The sequence below is a fragment of the Schistocerca nitens genome, chromosome 5, assembly GCF_023898315.1.
Source record: "Schistocerca nitens isolate TAMUIC-IGC-003100 chromosome 5, iqSchNite1.1, whole genome shotgun sequence".
Lineage (NCBI taxonomy): Eukaryota > Metazoa > Arthropoda > Insecta > Orthoptera > Acrididae > Schistocerca > Schistocerca nitens.
Genome location: NC_064618.1, coordinates 309,697,202 through 309,720,075, shown reverse-complemented (window position 1 = coordinate 309,720,075; position 22,874 = coordinate 309,697,202). Strand labels below are relative to the sequence as shown.

The window sequence follows — 22,874 nt, the reverse complement described above, 5'->3', positions numbered from 1 at the left end:
GACACCATACTCATAATTCATCGTGTGTGTGTGTGTGTGTGTCCTCATACTCATTTTATCTTGTCTTGATATTTGAGGCAACATTATGAAAAGAATAGTTGCTACTCATTGTATAGTGGAGACGCTAACTCGCAGGCAAGCACTACAAAAGGATGTCAGAAATTTGTGTCCATCTGTGACTCAGAATCTCCACTATATGGTGAAAAACTGCTATCCTTTTCATAATACTGTTACATTTCATCCTGAATTTTCTATTGCTTGATATTTGAGCATTAGAGAAATGAAAGATAATGGTTTTGAAACTAGATTCCGAATTCCAAAACATGTCCTGAACAGATGTGGTCTCCAAACATAATTCAGTGGTCATAAACGCAGATTAAATTGATGAAATTTCAGAAAAATAGGAAATTAGTGGAACCTGCTTTAAAATAAAATAAAATTACAAAGTTGTCAGTAGTTTCAGACGAAGCATACAAACTATTGACTGAAATAGAGGAAAGGAATATAACATACAATGAATGGATGCCCTTCAGTGATGATATGGTGAAGGCAGCAGAACAACAACTAGGCAAAGAGACAAGGGCAAGACACATTGGTTGGGGACGCATGAGATATAAACTGACAACAGCAATAAATATAAAAATGTAGCTAATGGAGCTTCTTGTACCAATTATTATTATTATTATTATTATTATTGTTATTATTACTATTACTATTGTTATTATTAGTACTATTATTTTTTCTATTTATCTGTCAACTGCTTTGTGCCTCTTTGGTGAGCAACATTATAGAATCACATAGATATTTATCTTCAGTACCTGATCTTCCACTGATTTATATAATACAACAACAGACAGACTGCCCATTACCTCATTAATTTCTTCTAAGCGACTTAATTCACAAGGAGGCAGCTCTATTGGAGGTGCTGAATCTGACATATCATCGAAACGTTCATCTTCGGATTCCTCAACTATGTCCTGAGTAATGTCAACTGATGGATCTTTTCCCTGAACCTGTAACAGGTAAACAGATATTCAGAAACTTTACATTTATGAGCCACAACTGTTACATAGTGTATGAAAGAAATAATAAAATAACCACCACAGCTGCTACTGGAATTTTTCTTTGTTTGAGGCTGTAAGATCATTTCTTCCTCTGGCTTATGTGGAATTAGCAAAACCAATTATGAGTTTGATAATAAAAACATGGTCTATACTATGTGATACAATACCACACTTATTCCCTACAGAATTTGCTGATGTGCACATAACATGATAAACCAAGGTCACAAATTAAGAACTACTTCAGAGGTAGTATTGGTGGTTACTGTGTGTGTGTTACAGACTGAAATGTGAAAGTAACATAAAGGTATTATTAAAAATTTTGTTGTATATCTGAAAGCATCTGACATAATTGTTTTCGTCTTATGTATGCTTAAGGTAATAATAACTATAAAATTACTATCTCACTAATTGTGCTGTACAATAACCAGTTTCCTATAGCAAAGGAGATTCTACCATTGTTACACAGAGGTATCAAGCAAATGAAATGGGGTGCAGTTCAAAACACGTCTGGTGCTGTCTCCTACGTGACAATCACACGGAAGTACCAGAAGTGGCAGTCTTATAAGGAAATTGGGTACTCTCTGCATGAAGTACACACCTACGGTTACTAGATACAAAACAGAATAATCATGAATCAGCTTGGCAATAGTCACTGTTCCGGTGAAGAAAAGAAAAGACTATTATAAGAGATGGAGGGGGGAGGAGGGAGCAGAAAGGAAGTGGCAAAACAAACGAAGAAAAAGAGTATTGAGCTGACTGCGGAAGAGGAGGGGTAGATAGATGGAGAACAACTTCTTCTTTTTGCTACTTGTAAATTCTTCTAGTAAAGCTCTATCTTCCACAAACATTACGTTATCAGTTACAGAATGATATCTTTAGAACCATTGGTTCATTATTCCTAAATCCTTAGTTTAGAATCCTTTACAATTTGTGTAATTTTCAGCCTAAATGTCCGAGACACTGGATACACATGTCTCGCAGTAAAGGACATGTAACTTTAAGCAAACTGTATTAAGCAGCTGAGGACACTATTACACGGCAGTCAATGAACATGTGATTACTGTAGATCTGAATACATTATTTTCATGCATCCTTGGCACCAAAATGTAATCCTCAAATTAATAAGATGTATCCTGTCAGATTGATATTGAACAGCAGCCTTTGGCCTCTATCTAGCATCTTGCACAATTATCAAACTTGAAGACAATAACTGCAGAAAGGGAAGAGGATACAGATGAATATGAATAGAGAGATATGATATTGCAACAATAATTCGACAATGCATTGAAAGTAGTAATTTGAAACAAGGCTGCTGGTGCAAATAACATTCCCTCAGAATTATTAAGGTCCATGAGAGGGTGCTAATAGGAATTATCAATTTGCTAATGGAGGGAAATTTGTGGGGTAAAAATTGTGGAAGCAGACAAAGTCTTGAGTACAACATTCAAATGCATGTGTGAGGGTGTACTGAAATGTAATGCCTCAGAATTTATGTGAAACCTCTTAATGCTTTTTAAATAAAACAAATGTTATTAGCATTCTACACCTTATTCTTTATGTCTACATATTTATTCCTCAATAGTGTTACCCTGACAATGAAAACATTTCTTCCATTGAGAAGCCAGTTTGTTTTTACCATTATTGTAGAATGTTTGATATTGTTGACAGAGCCCTCTGCTTGCATCACCTCATCACTATTAAAGTGAAGTCCTTGAAGGTGCCTTTAAGTTTTCGAAACAAATGAAAATTGGATGGGGGCAAGTTGGGACTGTATGGAGATGATTGATGACAGTAAACCTAAGGCATTCAACTGTGTAAGGTCTGGTATTGTCATGCTGCAGGGGAATGTGCTCCATGTGTGGATGAACTCTTGAAATTCCAAACTCAATTGCAGCACACTGTTTCTCATGCATCAGCAATTATATTACACACCAACATGTTACAGGCTAAAATTCGGAGCCCTCTAAGGGCAGAGGGCTGCAAATAAGTAGACATGAAGAATAAAGACACAGAATGTTAACAATGTTTGTTTTTGAAAATGTCTTAAGAGTTTTCACACAAAAAATTCAGAGGCATTACTTTTCAGCACATCCTCACAAGTTGCAGTGATTGTGCAGAGACGAAGAGGCCGGCACGGGACAGAGTAGAGTGGGCAGCTGCATCAAACCAGTCTTCGGATGACAATAACAACAAAACATCAACAATATGGTATTCTCGAAATAGTTTACTGGCATCAAAACAGAAGAAGGGGAAAGAGACATAATCACATCATTGGTTAGGAATACAATTGTGCACCACTAGTTACAAATATATCACAAATATTGTCACTGAAGTTATCCAGGGTGTATAATTGGAAAAAACACACACACACACACACACACACACACTATACACTGGATTTCCCAGTTAAAAATACAGTTTCCCAGGTGAAAGTACACTTTTTCCACATCAAGTGACAGTGTACCTCCATTCTTATCAATCCTTTGAAAGGTAAAGGTTTCACACACTGGTGCAGAACATCCCGGCACTTTAGGAAATTAAACCCAGCAAAAAACGTGTTTCGGAATGATCTTTGATGCGCAGCAACACGTACACTGCATTATTTTCATATAATTGAAGTATAAATATGAAAACAACCAAATAAAACAACATAGCTTCTGCAGCAGAGAAATCGAGACTGCAATGCACTTTTGTCAGCCGATCACATCTCATGTTACAGAATCTTGCCAGCCAATGACAGCAGATACTCAGAGCATAGGATACGTGTTGTAATCACCAATGGCATGAACACACAAATAAGAAAACTGATTGTTTAAATTAATAATGTGTGGTTATAATTAAACTTTCCATGTTTAACACATTATGACACAGAAACTAATCACTATATGAGTGCCAAACTTGGCAGCATTAATATCTAGAGTAGGGGGTGCATGATTTCCATGTGTCACAATGCCACCACCCAGTTCCAACTATGGCCACCAGGTGTCATAATCAGTCACTGTGATTCATAGTCACACACACCTGACCAGTCGCAGTGCACTTGTTGACATGTCAACATGAACTTGGACGAAAGCAGCAGGGCATTATTGATGAAGCTCTATTATCAAAATTACGGTAATGTTGCAGCTGCACTTCCGAGAATATCGCTGGCTGTGCGGAGTATGATGAAGTAGTTCGAATCAACTGGAGAACTGGGCATCGCTCCAGGAAGAGGCTGACGACCGATTCCAACACAGGTGGTTGATGAAATTGCCGTTGCTATGGCAGACAATGCTGCACAAAATTCCCGGTCATCAGGCAGTGTGTGTACTGTGTCATGAAAGTTGAACAATCCCAAGGTCCATTGTACGGAAGGTGCTTTGAACCATTCTCAAATGGTATCCGTACAAGAACCATACCGTACAGCAGCTTACACAACAGAACACAAAACAACGTGTTGACTTCACTCTCCACTTTCTCGCAAGGATTGAAGTTGACGAGGGCTGGTTCTGGACTATCCTATAGACAGACGAAGTTCATTGTTCTCTGATGCGTGAGGTCAACACACAGAATTGCTAAGTGTGGGGATCTTCACCTCCAGTCAATCTGCATGAAGTTCCTTTGTATGGTGAACATGTCACCATATGGTGTGGCTTCGTGGCTACGTTCATCATTGGCCCTTAGACAGGTTGGCGCTCAAGGGCCAAAGCAGTGTGACTGACCGTTACTGTGTTATGCTTCGTCAGCATGTCATACCCGCCCTACATGAGAGACACACACTAAACTCAACGGTTTTCATGCAAGATGGGGACCCATGAAGTTCACCTGCTCCTCTGAAACACATTTGGAAATGATCGAATTATCAGCCGACTGTTTCCAAGTGCTTGGCCAGCTCAATCACCTCATCTCAATACATGTGATTTCTAGTTGTGGGGCTACCTAAAGGAAAGGGTTTACCAGGGGAACGAACATTCACACATGTGCTAATATGGTGCACAGCATATCAAGAGAGGTAGCCAGCACACCTACGGGCATGCTTTGTTCTGCTGTGCAGAATGTAATCCTGCGCTTTCAGACTCTTCTGAGCACTGATGGGCACCATATTAAGCCCCTTTTGTTGCAGTAATGGTACCGGTATGTAATGGTTATGATGTAATACAGCAGCACATTAAAAGTGTTTCAATTGAATTGATTCTGCATTATTTCTCTTCCCTATGCCCTTGATATTAATGCTACCAAGTTTGGTACTCGTACACCAATTAGTTTTCATGTTATAAAGTGATAAATAGAGAAAGTTTAATTATAACCATCAGGTACACAAGCAGTACAGCTACAAGAAAAACTAAGCTTTCACATATAACACTGGTCTTTTTTAGCATGTGTTTACCCTTTAAGATATATCAAACACAAATTTGCCAGTCAAATTTTAAATAATGGCATAAATGGCTGGTACTCTGGGTTTGAAATTTTTCTATGCAGCTGGTTCTCTAAAGAGTTAAGTTTTGAATGAAAGTTAAAAACTATACGATTTAAAAAATTCATTGCACATCATCACATGTAACACAATTCATCTTGTGTAAATGATAATTTACTTCGAAAGTAGAATTTCTATTTGCAATAATTTCCTGTGACCTGTTAAGGGCCCCATACAGAAGCAATGGATCACAGCAATCCACTGAATGCAATACCGCCTATAATTGTTCGCTTGTCTTGACACCCCACAAGCAAAAAATTTGCCAAGCAATTTCAAACAGTATTGTGAACTTCACTGTGTCAAGAAGTTCTGCTATACAAGTTTTCACAGCAATTGTAGCTGATTTCCGCATCCCCAAAAATACTTGCAAAACATAAAATTTACAATAAATGAGAATTATAATTTATTGAACTTGTTATGCAACACTTTTCTTGGGAACTGTAAGTTACTTTACAAAATATATTACATTTTTCACAGACACCAAATTGGTTGTGCACATCTTTCTAGTGTGACAATACAATTTGTTTTACGTTTATAAGTCCTCAGTTACTTTTAATTCATTAGTCTTATAATTTAACTGCAAGTATTTCCACAATTTACCTGATATGTCTGTAGAGATGTTGTCAACAGCAGCTCTACTGATTACTGTAACCCTTGTTATAAATTGTACGAAGGTGGGTTAGTTTACATTAAATGGCAAGGGATTTGAGTATAATTGTGTAATAAATTTGCTCTAAACATTTAAATTTAAATGTTCTCTTAACATTACTGTAGGTACATATGTCATTCTGTTTAGAAGTAAAAATTTAAGCAATGTGTATAATTATTTCATAAATAACACAAAATCATGAGAGGGTGTCCACAGTATCATGACCATGAATTTCCCATCAATTCTATTTCTATAGCACAAGCTTAAAAATGCTAATCACTGCAGAACTGGAGGGTGTATTTTGACTACTTCTTAATGTAAATGGCAACTCCGGGATCTACTTCACTTTCAAGGGTATATCATGGTCCCAGGATAACATTAAATTCTAATGTACATCCCTTACTCAACATGGAAAAAGCAAAATGAAACAAAACTGCAAAATCAAGCTTAACATATAGATAACTAGGCTGCTGCCGTATTGCCACACATCTCTGCTAAATCAGCCAGGCAGCCATACTACATGCACAAATTGCATGAGATCCATTGGACTGCCTGGGATTTCCATGCGACCAGTGATCAGTGACTGATAGCTGCAATTTGCCCACACACGCACAATCTACGAAGCGATCGGTCGCCCATGCGACAGATCGCTGTGATCTGTCGCTTGTGTGGGGGGTGTTTTAGAAATGTAATACAACACACTTATCATAGGAAGTTTACTATTACGAGATATTGCATGGTCTTCGTTCTAAAGCCTTTGAAACATTTTGCTATTGGCATATGCTTGTGTGTGCGCTGTGTTTTGTTGTTATAAATGACATATTTTCTTTGCAAATTTAAATTTTAATATGGTGTTATTCTCATTTATGTTTTATTTCTGCAGCAGAGGGCTAAGGTAAAATTCTTTGTTAGAGTATCAGTTCTTGCCGATCAAAATTACAAAAAATTAACTGAAAACTAAAACAAGGAAAAATTCCTGGGTTTTTCCCACACAAAAAGATTCCTGGGTTTTTCTTGGTTATCCTGGGATGTGTACACCCTGTTATATATCCAATACCAATTTGTAAATTGCATGAAAAACTCTGTTCTATGAACAAAATAAGCACCACAAAGACTTTAGTGATAGTTACACCACTGAAATCAAATTTAACCTATCAGAATTTCACGCAGAACTTTTCTTTGAACATGGACACCACCATAATTAACAATAACAACAACAACAACCTAGTTACTTTTTTACGCAGACAATCTGAGACATCATTGTAACTGAAGTAAGTTCTATGAGATCCTTGTCCGGAGAGCTATGCAGGAAGTAGCATAGCTACCAGCAGGGTCACCCATGCCGGACAGGTCAAAGGGGAGGAGCCAGACAAAGTGCGTCCCGCATCGACCAAACAAAAACCTGCCTCCTATCTTTTTCCTATCCTTAGCCCATCCTTTTTCTTTTCCTTTCCATTTCCCCCACTTACCTGATGCTGGCAGTTAAACCACGTATAGGGGTGTGGAGGAAATGCCAAGCCCATATTCTGAATATCTGGTAAATCGTCAGTGCCTAGGCAATAAGGTGGCAGCACAATCAAGGCAATCGGAAGCAGTGGGCCAATCACCTGCCATTTTTAAATAACCTGATTATTGAAACCAAAATAAGAATACAAAACCAGATGGATAAACTGATGACGACCTTTGGCATGAAAAGGAAAACGAAAATTGGCTTTTGGAATATACGAACTTTGAGGGAGAGTAATAAGCTGAAACAAGTGACCAGGGAAATGAATAACTATAAGCTTTATAACCTGGGACTGAGTGAAGTGAGGTGGCCAGATTTTGGTGAAATGCAGACCTCAGATGGAATTACGTTTTTATACTCAGGATGTGAAAATGAAGAGCAACACCAGGATGGAGTTGGGCTATTGCTGCAAAGAAGAGCCTTCTAGAATGGAGATCTGTGTCCAGTAGGATCATGACTGCCAGATTTAAGATGAAGGCCCAAAATGTGGCGCTCATCCAATACTATGCTTCCACAGACATCAAAGATTGAGAAAAAGGAGTAGTTCTATTACCTACTATGAGAGACTGTAAGGAAATTGAGCAAGGAAGATAAACTCACTGTAATGGGAGACATAACTGCCAAGGTGGGAGATAACAATGATGGGCTGGAACAGATAATGGAGGTACATGGCTTGGGTGAAATGAATGATAATGGGGAAAGATTTAGTGACTTCTGTGCATGACCTTGTAATAGGAGGGACCTTGCTTCCTCACTGGAGATGTCATAAGATAACATGGGTATCCCCAGATCATATTACAGAAAATCAAATCGATCACATCACAGTATCCAGCAAGTTTAAGAGGAGCCTGGAAGATGTGCAGAATAGAAGAGGAACAGACGCAAGTAGTGACCACCATCTTGTTACTGCCAGTTTCCGAATGAAGATTGTGGTCTCCAGAAAGAAATTTGAGCCAAGGAATAGAAGATTCGATGTACGTAAACTGAAAGATCCACAGATAGCCGAGGGGTTCCAGCTGGAATTCCGGAATAGATTCCAGGTGCTGGAACTGGAGACGACCGAGGATAAGGATATGGAGGAAATGTGGACAGAAGTTAAGAATACCTCTGTGCAAGTGAGCGAGAGACAACTTGGCTTTAAAAATGGCCTGCGGAGAAATTGGAGTCCGAACATACCTGGAAGAAGGTCACCCATAGAATGGAGGCTAAAGGAAGAATAAACCAGACCAGGACCAGGCAACAAAAAGCACAGGCACAGGCTGATTATAGAGCTGCAGTTAAGGAAGTGAAACCGAGTTTGAGAAGAGACCACAGAAGATGTATAGATGAACAGGCTGACAGAGCAGAAAAGGCAGCATGGAGGGAGGCTGTGAAAGAACTGTATGATATCACTAAGATGCTCTCTGAGAAAAGCTTCCAGAGGAACTGACCAGCAAGGAATAAGAAAGGGGAGATACTAATTACACATGAAGATCAATCACTTAAGTGGAAGGAACACTTTAACAAAGTTCTAAATAGAGACCTTGGTGGTGAGGTGGAAGAACAACAACAAATGGAATACAACGATCCTAGACCCAGCATTGGTGTAAATGCAACCACGAAATCAGAAATTCGAATAGCGCTGAAGTAGATCAAGATTGGGAAGGCACCAGGACCAGACAGTATACCATCTGAGATGCTGGTGGTGGTGATTAGTGTTTAACGTCCCGTCGACAACGAGGTCATTAGAGACGGAGCGCAAGCTCGGGTTACGGAAGGATGTGGAAGGAAATTGGCCATGCCCTTTCAAAGGAACCATCCCGGCATTTGCCTGAAACGATTTAGGGAAATCACGGAAAACCTAAATCAGGATGGCCGGAGACGGGATTGAACCGTCGTCCTCCCGAATGCGAGTCCAGTGTGCTAACCACTGCGCCACCTTCTGAGATGCTGAAAACAGACTTGGACACCACTGTCGAGTTATTGTACATCCTCTTCGAGAAGATATGGAGAGAGGAGAAACTGCCAACAGATTGGAAATGACGTATTATCATGAAAATACCCAAAAAAGGAGGAGATGTTACTAAGTGCAACAACTGGCAGGCATTACTCAATTGTCAGTACCGAGTAAGGTACTTTTGAGGATCATTTTAAACCGCATTAAGGATTCTGTGGACGACAACTGAGGAAAGAGCAGGTGGGTTTTAGAAAACGTCGAAGCTGTGTGGACCTTTTCAATACTCTCAGAATTATTCTGGAACAAAGTGCGGAGTAGCAACACACCCTCTACCTTATCTTCATTGACTTTGAAAAGGCTTTCGACTCTGTCAATCGAAGATTCATGTGGGATACACTTGCAAAATATGGCATTCCAACGAAGATTATTAACACCATCAAGGAAATGTATGAAGACTACGAATGCCAAGTACTATATAACAGAGAACTAACAGAGCCTTTCTAAGTTAATTCCATAGTACAACAAGAATGTATTCTTTCACCAACACTATTTCTTTTGTTGTTGGACCGTATGATGAAGAGAGTAAATGGGGGGTGACGGAAGAGAGCTGTGCATTGGGGGGTGCAGGACAGGCTCGAAAATTAGATTTCACAGACAACATCTGATTAATGGCACAATGATATCAAGACATCAAGGAGAAACTGGCCAGGATACAGAGAGAGGCAGAAGTTGCAGGCCTCAAGATAAATGTTCACAAAACTAAAGAAATGCGGATAAATTCGAGCATCGTGACTAAGCTGGCCATTAATGGAGAGAACGCAGAACAGGTCCAATCCTCCCTCTATCTCTGAAGTACAGTCACAACTACAGGAGGCATTGAGGACGACGTCCGTAGTCGCATCCACAAAACAAATGGTGCGTTTGTACAACTATAACCTGTTTGGAAAAATAGGAACACCTCAAAGAAGACCAAACTCTGGCTTTTCAATAGCAATGTGAAGGCTGTTCTGTCTTATGGTTGCGAAACTTGGAAGGTTACAAACTACATCGAAAAACAGCTCCAAGTTTTTAACAAACACTGTCTCCAGCATGTTTTAAATGTGAGATGGCCAGATACAATGACAAATGAAGATCTTTAGAGGGAGACAAATCAGCAACCAATCAATTTACAAATCAAGGAAAGAAAATGGAGCTGGATTGGGCATACATTGAGGAAACCAGATGAAGCTGTTGGAAGGGTGGCATTGGACTGGAACCCTCAAGGAGTCAGAAAACATTGTTGTCCCAAACAGACCCGGAAAAGGACGATCGAGAGAGAAGTTGCAGAGGATGGGAAAACCTGGAGTGAAGTGAAGAGACTTGCTAGAAATCATACCAGGTGGAGGAATTTCATCGCGGCCCTATGTTCCAGAGGGAACGACAGGAACTAAGTAAAGTAAGTAAGTCTATGAGAATCTTGGGACACAGACAAGTTGTTTTCACGTGGTTGGCATATATCCTGAAACAGTGAGGTTATCGTGCCATTCTAAGTCAGAAAAGTTTGCCGTCTGACCTGCATCAACAGACATCTCATATCTTTAAGAACCGTGACGTGTTTCATCAAGTGACTGACTGATTATCCATATAAATCATTTCAAGATTAGCTAGATTTATGATGTTCTGCCCAATAAAAGTGTCAGTGGACTTATAATAGCACTAGAATAACAGAGATTGAGAAGGCAGAGCTTTTATTCATTAGTCCATTTACAAAATTCTATAAATATTTGTTGGTACAGGTAACAAAACAGGAGATAATATGTAATGGAAACAAATTTGATGATTGTGTATGGAACTATCATAACTTACCTGACATATTTTTTCCCAAATTTCATCACAGCCGGCCTTTTCCTGAAAACTAAGAGCTAGGTCAAAATTGTCTCCTTCTGACCAAACAATAAGTGTATCCTAAAACAGAAAGAAAAAGAATTATGAACAGCTCTGAACCATGACCCATAACAATCTTATTTAAAGCACTTGTGCTAGATGTACCTGTTTAAAACAAATTTGTTAAGCATACAGTCATACAAGACTGAACTCATTAGCAATTCTAACTACAGAAAGAGAAATGATGAATTTAGATGTTGTGATTCTATTAATATTTTCCACTCATACTTGGGAACAAAATTACCTTACAATATTTTAGCCCCAAACCACACAAGAGCAAATAGACAGGAAGTAAAATATAATCCCTTACCTGCTGCTTTTGGTATGCAGTGTCAGGTTGAATCTTGGACTCCAAGAGCAGGGAGCCTAGAATACAAAAATTGTACAGACAAAACTTCAAAAGAAGATTTAGTAAATTGGTTTCAATGGAGCAAGTAGTGTAACAATTTAATGTAGTGAATTAACAAAGTGTGCACATTGACATATAAATACAAAGATTCTTCCTTTTTACAGAAGATATCCTTTTAGTCACATGCTGCATGCAGTTCCACTCTTTTATAGACCACCACACCCTTCATTTCATTATCACTACAGAAATGAGAAGTCATTTACTTTTGAGCCAAGCATTATTTGCATGCAAGATGGTCATAGAACAAAGTTGAATGCTGCATCTGTCCTCAAGACCATAGTCTTAAGTCTTAATTTTAAACTCTTTATAGCTTCAGAGAGAGTGTGTTTAAAATCACTGCTTAACTAGTAAGTTTTCAAGCAAAAATATAATTGAAAATTACAAGAAATATTAAGATAGTGAGTGTCATTTCTGTATTTAAATTGGCAAACTAGTTTAGTAACAAAGGCTTTTCTTCCCACATAACAGAATTCTTACATTTAATCAGATTTTTGAGTAGTTATAGGAAAAAGTACATCAATCTGCCTTGAGCGTTTCTTAGATGCCACACAAGCTTTCATTCTTAATAAAAGCTGAGCCTACTGCCATTTTCGAAGTGACATATTTAATAATCACTGTTTAGTGCACCTACGAAATAGTGGGCTATTTTCTTTAAACATGTAAGAAGCACATATCTGGGCCACGATATTATTTTGATACTACTTTTAATGAAGAGCATTATAAATGCATGACACTATAGTTAAATTCAGCAGGATTAAGGAAGAAAATGACCCAGAGTCAGTCACGTAATTCATGGGACGTTGTTTGAATACAGTTCTGGTCAGTAATGGCACTAGTGTTTATTTAATAAGTTATCTGATCTTTAGACACACAACTACTCTCCTTTCACAGTGTATGAGAAAGGATTCTTTATGCAACACACTAACCATAACACTCACTGGTGCTGCCGCATCAGATTTTCCTTGTAAATACATGAGAATTGGATTATCAATTTCAATAACGGCACGACTAAATTATAATTAATTCTAATCCTCTTACTTAAGGATGCAAATGTCAAGAACAGTGAGATACCTTAATGCATATTTACATCATGGTAAGTGTATATGTTTTGAAGTTGCCATAAAAATAAATAAATAAAACAAATTTACCTGCAAAATGAATGTGTAACATTTCATACATGCAAATCCCTTAACTGCAGTTAAAAATTGGAAATGATTGATAAACAAAAAAGAAAAGACATTTGAATTCTCATTATATAGTACAAGCATACACATAAAAACAATCCAAGTACTATGGCAATAAAGAATGGTTGAGAATTCATATAGCAATGATATGACCCAATGAAAGCCCAGTTCAGAATGCAACTGCACACATTATTCGGTGTACTTTGCAAGCTGGAATTTAACACACACACTCTCTCTCTCTCTCTCTCTCTCTCTCTCTCTCTCTCTCACACACACACACACACACACACACACAGATCCCAATTGCAAACACGTGCTACACACAAGATTATGCCTATCAGAAAATAAAGTACAACTTAATTGTTATAATCACATACTGACAATTGTTTTTAACTTTTTCTATTATATTCTCCATGTTAAATCATATTTTAGTGGTTAATCAGCCATATACAGCTATCTCTACGGTACTTTAACCAATATTTGGTTGCAGACAACGGATCAGGAGACACATACGGCTAACACAAGAATTAAGAAGCAATAATAAGCTTACAGAGTAGGCCACGGTTTTTTTGAGTACTGTACTGAACAATGTGGTTCTCTTAACAGTTAAAAGTAAAGTGCCATCTCCCTCCCCCCCTGCCATTCTTCTTCTTCACCTGTATGTGCTTTATACTCTTCTTTCAACAATTTATAATTTTTTCCCTTTTGGGAAAAAAAAAAAAGAAAAAAAGCCTACCAGATATGAAGCACAGGGCCAACAACAAAGAAACTCTTAAAACAGGTTAAGTAAAACAACTGACAAAAACTTAAAGGGTTATAAAATAATTTTTATGACTGAACAGTACATTTTTTAAAAAAATAAAAACTGATTGAATGTCCAAAAAATGACACCCTATAGTGTACGAAGTTTTAAAAACTCCACAGTTTGAAAATAGCTCTATGTTCTGCTGATATGAAAAATGAGAATAAAATTAGTGCATATTTCTGGGGAAAAAACTGTAGTTCCCTCAATTTATATATTAGCTCTCTCTTAATTCTCAACTACAGTCACTACAATTACAATACTCATAATAACAATTCCATTTTACAGATTGCTTAAGATGCAGCATCAAAAGCAATCCATCACAATAAGCAGAGCTTTCTCAGACATATTTATTATATTATTATAATTTTATTGCTATTATTATAGCCATCTTCCTTTGTAAATCTCAGGTTGAAGGAACTGTAACAACACACTGGTTAAAAGAAACACAAATAAAGTTAAACGCTTATCATACCAGTCTGAAGGATTTATTTCAGCTATACAGCATTACTTCAAAACACATTTCAACCAAATGTATTCATTATGAAATTACAATAAATTTTTCTTACAAAAATTCTACATTTCATATAATTTATTGTCACACTAGAAATATTTCTTTACTTAACAGAACATAACCTTTTTCCACAATAAAGAAAATGATATTTCCAAAGCAATATGAGAAATTGCTACGCATGAACCAGTTTTCCACTTGAACACACATTTCCATTTTTATCTCACAAAGTCCATAGTCAACAAAAATTTACCTATTTAGCAAGAAATGAACTCATTTACAGCATTTTCACATTTGTAATATTCTACAGAAATACAACAAAAATATTAACATAAGAGACTTAAATGGCACAAATGGAGAAAATAACATTTAACTGATTCCCTTATCAAAGTATCATATCCTAAACTTCAGTTAGTTATATGAATTTATTTCATCTTCTTTGTGCCAAAAATGAAATCTGTATCGGGAACCCCCTTTGGATGATTATACTTGGGCCTTTTCTCATAATTTGTATTCAGCGATTCAGTTTTTCTACTCCTTGCTAGCATTTCTTGATATTCCTCCTCCTCCAATCTTGCACTCATATTCAATGTTAATCGCTTGACTCTTTCTTTTTCAGCACGTTCAGCTTCCTCTTGGTTCTTCAAATTCATCGCCATATCAGAATCAATAGGAACATTTACATTTTTATACTGCTGTTTATTGCCTTTTTTCAACATTAGTACAAAATTTACCACAGGTGTATCAGAATCTTCAGATTTCAGCTGCTCGTAGGTTTTTTTGGTCTTTGATCGAATGTGCAATGGTACAACTATATCCAAACGTTGTGGTATAGGGGTACCTCTAATTCTATCTTGAATATTTTCTGAAACCATTTGCTCAAATGCAATTTGAAAGTCATTATCCTCTGGGCAGTCAATTAATGACGGTTTTAGAGAAACTTTACAGTCATCCTTGCTCACATCCGGTTCTGAAGTGAAAGTGCTGCTTGGAATGCTCAATCCTCCACCATCTGCAGCCATACTGCTTCCATCAGTCTCCCAATCATCTAAAATATCACTACCTGTGTATGAAAGTGCATCAGAGGCATATGTTAAGTCTTTCTCTCCTAAAAAACCTACTGATTTCACTACCGACACACTAGATAAGGACACAGTCTCAGAGTGAGAAGTCATTGTATTTCCACTGTGATCTTTGGCTGTAGTTAACATGTTCTCAAGTGGTACAGACTCAGACTCCAATGTAACTTCACATATGTGGTTTGGATACTCATCCGAATCACTGCACACATCATCTGCATCGTGCTCAAAATTTGTGCCTGTTATAGTAAATAGAAAATCACTGTCATCTTTATACTCATCACATATTCTTTTCACTTCTGCATCAGATTCAGCTAATGAAGTATGAAGCTGTGCATTTGGAAAAAGTTTTAACACTGTTTCCTGAAACATGAGCTTAATACCTGGAGGAAAGAGGTTGTTTTCATTCCAAAACGGATTTGTATACTTTAACAAGTAATAATGCTGGAGAAAAACAAGATAGGTTTCCAATGTTGCCTTACTTCGTCCAGTAACAAAATAATTTCCACAAGTATCTAACAGCACACAAGATAAACGAATTCTTGAAAGGCTTTCCGGAGGATCGATGGCAGAAGGCACCCTCAAATCCCACGAAACCCCAAATGTTATCAACGAATAAAGTACACGGAAAACTGTCTTACTGTCAATCATCCTGTAGTTATACAATTCTCCAAGGTATTTAATCATTGCCACACGTCGCTGATTATACTTGGGAAGATTCAGTTCCATACCAAGTCGTATATCTTCCAACACACCATCAACAACCATTGGCCCAACAAAATCTTGAAATAAGGCCAGTCCAGACACAATGCTTGCTAAATAAGCAATATTTTCATATTTTACCTTGAAGCCACAAATTAAGCACTTAATAGCATAAGCTGCCATATCAGACTGATCCCAGTCCAACTTTCGCATCAAACACAATACATTTTCACTGTTATATTTTGTTAAATCCTGATATAAAATTTTACGAATGAATTCCTGCTCAGGTGGTCTCTCTCTACGCGTAAAGCATACTACATCTGGGGGATTGACAGAATAGTAGGCATTTTCAATCATTAAAATGTGACGTGAATCTAATGCCATCACACTTTTTTTCCTCATAATTTGTTCTAAGAATATTTTCATTCTGTTGCTGCTATCTGGATGTTTGAACAAATATCTTCCACATGATTCCAAAAAACAACAACACATCTGAATATGATGGTGTGTAAAGTCATGGATGAGCATTTTCAGACAGTAGAGGCCTTCTATCTTTGAATAAACCTGAAATTTTATTAATTCTCCTATAAAAGTAACAATTTTTATCTTTGTTTCAATTTTCATTTGATCCTTTTTTCGCACATGGTACCTGAAAGCTTGTTTTAGTAGTTGTGATAACTCCACTCCTATCTCTGGTGCTACAGGATATAGTGTTGCCACTAATCTAGCATACATTGGAATCAAATCTAAGCGTGTGCGAGGTACATTTATAAGTGACTTAATTAACTTCTTTCTATTGGATTTTGTATTTAAATTCATAACAAATTCAACTGAAGCACTATCAATTAGCTCCCTGTTAACACAGCTTGTAAGACTGCTCACAAATGTTTCTATTTGTGGCTTGTTTGCAACAGGTACTATCTCACTGTCATCTGTCTCTTCGGTATCAGGTACAGGCTGATCATCATCAAAAGGAGTATCAGTATCTAATTCCATATCTAGAGCTTCCTCCGTTATATTGTCTTGTTCAATGACTTGTGTTTGAAGATTTGGCATGAATTCTTTCAAATCAGGAAGGACTTCATAAAACTGCCTGGAATCATCATCATCCCATATATCAGCAACATTTGTGCACTCTTCACTTTCACTGTTGCTGTTTAAACTCTCATGCTTGGCTGATTTCACAACTGGAAGAGGCGGTACATCTACATCAAGCACTTCAGAAAATTTTAATGTATTAGCATCAAGATTTTGAAATGTTAGATGGAGCTCTTCAAGTCTCTCTTTCCTCTCAAAACTAAGCTGACCTTTTGTTTGTAATATCTTTTCATTCCTCTTTATATAGGCCTGCAATTCACAGTAATCAGTAGAGCGTCTCTTGCACAGAGAATTATAATATTCTAAAAGCAGGGCCTTTACGTTCTGTTGCTTTTCTTTCGGAAGTAAATCATATTGTGGCAGCGGCAAACTAAATTTTTCAAGCAGCATTCGCAACTTCCGCGGTACAAGACCAGCATAATCATCACCACAGTGATGACAAAAACTAAGTATTATATTGACATTGTTATGCTGTTCCTTATCTGTATTGATCAACATTGTTAATACATTGCCAAGAAGTGGTAAACCTTCTTTCAAAGTGAATATTCCTACACTGATGAGCTCTGCATAAAATCTTATGTCAACTCTTAGTTTTGCAGGATTCGAAATTTTGTCATCCTTCCTTATGCACAAAGCCCTCTGCCAGTTTTCCAGAAGTGAAACTTTAAATTCAGGGTAAGTTAGATGCAACATATTACATAATTTCACAGCTGCCCAGACATCACTCATTTTCAATTTCGTATCAACCAGAGCAGCTGCAACTTCACTCAAATACTTAGTTAAATTTAAAGTTGCAACATCTTTCAGTAATGACTCTATCTGACTCCCTGTAAAGGTTCTCAATTTCTTCACAAATGCAGCATTTCTTTTAACACTGGAGTCTAACTTCACAAAATGCTCTTCAGCAGGCCTGCAGTTGTCAATGTAGTAATTATAATTTCTTAACTGTGACGTCACAAATATACGATAATTTGTCTGGTTGATATATTCCATAACAAATGACTGATCAACATCTGCTGGTTCAAATGAGTCTATATTCGGCTTCTTTTGTGATATGAGACCAATTGACTGCGACACCATTTCCTTTGCAGTCTGAACATCTTGATCATCACCAGTCGCCTTTTCTCCAAAGAAATCAACATTCAACATAACTGATTCATTATCACACATCTCACTGGAGCTTGTAAAAGCCTTTCCTACATCAGAAGAAACTGCTGGGGCAGACAAGGACTCGCTATTTTCTTCCGTCCATTTACTATCATTCTGAGGCCTGATCGGCTGCCTAGCAGCCACCTCCACAGAATCATCATCCATTACTGTCTCAGCATATAATTAAATATTCCAGAAGTTAAACATTTCTCTGATACTGAACAAAAAGCATTAACAGCATTCATATCTTCAATGAATTATCTAGAGAGAAATATATCACCTGTTAGCTTTTCTGGGGGTGGGGGAATTATAGCTACAGTCCATTTACTACACTTATCAGGAAAAATCCCAGGCAATAAGTCCTTCGGTGTAATATATATAACTACAGAATATTTTGAAGATGAAATTAAAAAAAGAGTTAAACTACAAAACTTCAATCAGAACTACGCCAGGATTGAAATAGTGATTCTAATGTGTCACCCAAAGCATCAGTACAAATTACACCAGTAGGTGAATTGTCACTATGTTTCAGAAATGTTTATACATATATCGGTGAACTGTTTATTGTTTTATCACATACGTCAGCCTTTATTTACACACTTCACAGCAGGATGAATGGTGACTACACACAATTATCTTCTAGCCAAGGACCATAAGCTCAGCAATGTTCCACTAGATCCAGTTCTTCATCTGGCTGTGTTCTAGTTCACAAGCACCATCCTGTGGTATAGCATACCAATAAAATCTCATTAAGTGACTAAATAATAATAAGTAGATTTATCACACACAAGTTTTAATTTTATATCTTCTCTGACATCAATTTCATTGCACTGCTAATGGCTTTTTTAGGCACCATCAGAACTGAGAATTGGCCTGAGATTTTAAAATGTATGGTATAATTTATACAGCATTTAAATTTCTATTGCATGTAATGAAACAAGAAACTAACACAGTGTGACAAAAGGAGCACAAGGAACATCTTTCAACAGAATGTGAAGCATGGGCAACTTCAGTAAATTATTCAGTAAAATATATGAATGACATTAAGTTTGCAGGTAAAATAACTTGAAATGGTATAATGTAGACTACCACACACAAACAGCAGTCTTTTAACACTATTAGAAGATCAAAATAATTATGTGGTGTAGATAATTTAAACAGAAGTGTGTGTGTGTGTGTGTGTGTGTGTGTGTGTTTTTGTTGTTACTCTGATATGATAAAGTAACAAAATTAGAATGCGATGTTATCTTTTCACAAAGAGGGAAACACTTGTCACTTTTTTAACATAAATACTAATTCCTCCAGCAATGAGACATCATCACATAAATAAAAAGTTTTCGCTTGGTTCTGATAGTGCAAAGAAAACCACTGCAATACAAGAAACTGGAAAATGACAAAGAAGATACAAATATGTTGTAAAAATAACTCTACTTATCATTACTGTCATTATAGCATTTTTTAAAGATTTGTTATTCAGCCACCTAGCTGTACTTAACATTCCTGAGTGACCTCTTTAAAAATTTTGAGACTTATTACACAGACTGTTTGAGTAAAATAAGCCTCTAATAACAAGCAGCATTAAAAATACAAAACAATGCCCATTTATGAAGATATTTCAGAGATTGTTCTTTTTGGAGCTGGCCTAGTACCATGAATGGCACAAGCTTTCACTCTTAGGAATGCAAGTTCAATAGCTGAGCTACAATTATTAATTTCTTACTTAGGTGTGTGCCTCATGCTTACCACCTTCACTAAAATTGGTTGAAAAAGGAAGTCAGAACCCTACAGAAAAATATTAAACAACACAGCCTGAAAAATACAAATGGTTACGGACAAGTATAAGAATTGGATTCAGCAATTTGTGCAGCAGAAATCAATTTATCAAATACATAAATGCAGAGTTCTTCACAGGTTTCACTAAAAATAATGGAAAGAAAGAAGGCTATGCTTCTCATTTCCGTTGGCTGAGACAGTTAATTTTCTTATAGTGACTGGAATAACCATTGCAATACCTCTACAAGGAAATGAGAATCAACAAAGCAGATAACCATTAAGTGTCTGTACACTACTGCATGGGAGTAAAATATACAAGAACTGATACAAACAATGGGGTACAAAAAAGGGATGAGGTGAAAGGGGAAATTTGCCAGTGAGAGATTTTCCAAGCAATGTTATCCAGAAAAGGCAAAACAGTTAACTAACAGACCCATGCAAAACACTGCAAAGTGAATTCAATAGAAGAACTCTGTAAACTGGCCTCGTTCTATAGATATGCCCTAGTTTCATTTTTGAAGGTTGCTACACTACTTCACTACAATTACCTTCTGTTAAATACCTGCTGAATTTAAGAGTTGTCTAACTTTCTGTTGTTTGCTTAAAATCTTCAACCATACAACTATTCTCTCTGTACTCTTTTTCAAATATAATTTGAAATCCCTATTTCAATCACAGTTAGGAGCAGCAGCAGCAACAGCAGCAGCAGCAAGAGGAGGAGGAGGAGGAGGAGGAGGAGGAGGAGCAGCAGCAGCAGCAGCAGCAGCAGCAGCAGCAGCATCACCACCACCACCACCACCACCACCGAACCAAATGATGCAGATCTATAGAATAATGCTTAAAGGGAGGGGCAGAGGGACAGGAAGAGATTGCGTGCAGAGGAAATATGATGTGCATCTTCTCTAAAATAAATGCAACCTCCCAATTTGTTGTGTGATTAACCAATTGCTCAAAACATGGTACACCAAGGGGGAAGGGGGGGGGGGGACGACAGACCACGAAGGAGGTATGCAAATTGGTCACAAATACTGGTATTCATACACAGGTGACGATGGAAAATGCAAAATTGTAAACTTTGGCAGCATGCATGAATGTGTGACACTGCATGTGTGACACTGCAGTGCAATTTCACTGTGCAGTTGACAAGGATAGCAAACGGGACATGTCAATACCAGGGTGTAAAGTTTTTGTGAATTTCATTCTGTGCACTCAGTTGGACAGTAACTACACTTCGCAGACAGGCATGTGAACAATGTGTGCAGATGTTAGCATTTGAAGGAGGATGTATAACTGAGCTCAAAGAAATCAGTTGGAGCAATGGGCAAGTTGATCGAGATTTGAATAGGAGTGATGAGACTATTCAACAATGTTGACACGAGACTATTCAAAAATGTTGGCAGGAACGGGTGAATCATGGCTGAATACAGGGTCAAGAAGGAAGCGTTCTATCGATCAACAGAGCACAGAATGTGAGGACCTAGCAATTTTCAGAGGGGCGCTGAGAACCCAGGATTCATCATTAGCACTGATCTGAAGTGCAACTTGTGCTTCAGTGACTAAAAGGATCATAAATAGGTGGCTCATAGAAAGGGGCCTGAGATCACGGCATCCCCTGCGCAGACTACAACTGGCCTCTGTACAACAAGCCTGTTTGCAGTGATGTCAGGCACATTTGACCTGGAATCTCACTGAATGGAGTAGAACTGTCTTCAGTAACGAGTCCCATTTTGAACTGAGCCTCGATGCCCTGCAATGACATGTCAGGAGGGGCCTCAGAGAGCAGAGAGATAATAACCTGAGCATTGTCTGCCATACAGCCTGACACTCAGCAGTGATTATCTGGAGTGCTATTTTATCGCATAGCAGGACCCCTTTGATTGTCATCTGTGGCACCCTTATAGCACAGTGATATGTCAACAATACTCATGCCTTGTTTGGTTGCCCTTCATGGCAAGTCATCTTGGGCTTACATTTCAGCAAGACAATGCCCACCCACTCACTGCAAGAGTTTCCTACTACTTGTGTTCATGCCTACCAAACCCTATCTCAGCCAGCAAGGTCACTCGATCTCTCCTAAATTGAAAATTTCTGGATCATCATAGGCAGGGGCCTGAGGATTTCGACAATCTGTGTCATATGGAAAGCATTTGACACAATGTCCCTCAGGAGAAGATCCAGCAATTCCATCAGTCAATGCTAAACTGAATAACTGCTTGTATAAGAGCCAGATGTGGACCAAAATGTAACTGACTAGCTGAATTTGTGCTCTCTCTTGAATAAATTATTACTTTTTTTTTAATTATAATCATTTTTCTTTCTGTACATGACCATCGCATCTCCTGATTTCTGCCTCAATCAGAAATATCCTTTGTGGTGTATCTTTTTTCTTCATACAGAGTATAGTTAGATAATATACAACTGCGTAGAGGTAAGAAAACATAAATAACAAGGCTCAGTTCAGGATATTAACACAAGAACTTTTGTGGATAAAAACTAACTTCACCTCCACAAACTGACACTTAAAATATATGCAAATATTTCACTATCCACAATCTTATATAAAACATAGTTTAGATTACAGGAAACGATGCAATAATAAAGTTGGAGCTACATGAGCCTCTCTGGGGGACATCGT

At 37.6% G+C, this 22,874-nt stretch overlaps 1 protein-coding gene across 4 annotated transcripts in view; it reads right to left on the bottom strand.

Moving 5' to 3' along the window:
• LOC126260875 (serine/threonine-protein phosphatase 4 regulatory subunit 3) overlaps positions 1–22,874 on the bottom strand; it is a 129,512-nt gene that overhangs the window by 41,780 nt on the left and 64,858 nt on the right. For 3 of the 4 annotated variants that reach the window (XM_049958315.1, XM_049958314.1, XM_049958316.1), the window contains exons 4-6: positions 11,843–11,898; positions 11,455–11,553; positions 870–1,013 (exon numbers count right to left, since the gene is read on the bottom strand). In XM_049958315.1, the coding sequence (XP_049814272.1) occupies positions 870–1,013; positions 11,455–11,553; positions 11,843–11,898 (299 nt within the window). Of the gene's footprint in view, positions 1–869; positions 1,014–11,454; positions 11,554–11,842; positions 11,899–14,513; positions 19,187–22,874 lie in introns of those variants that run through there. The other variant, XM_049958312.1, reaches the window with a different exon arrangement.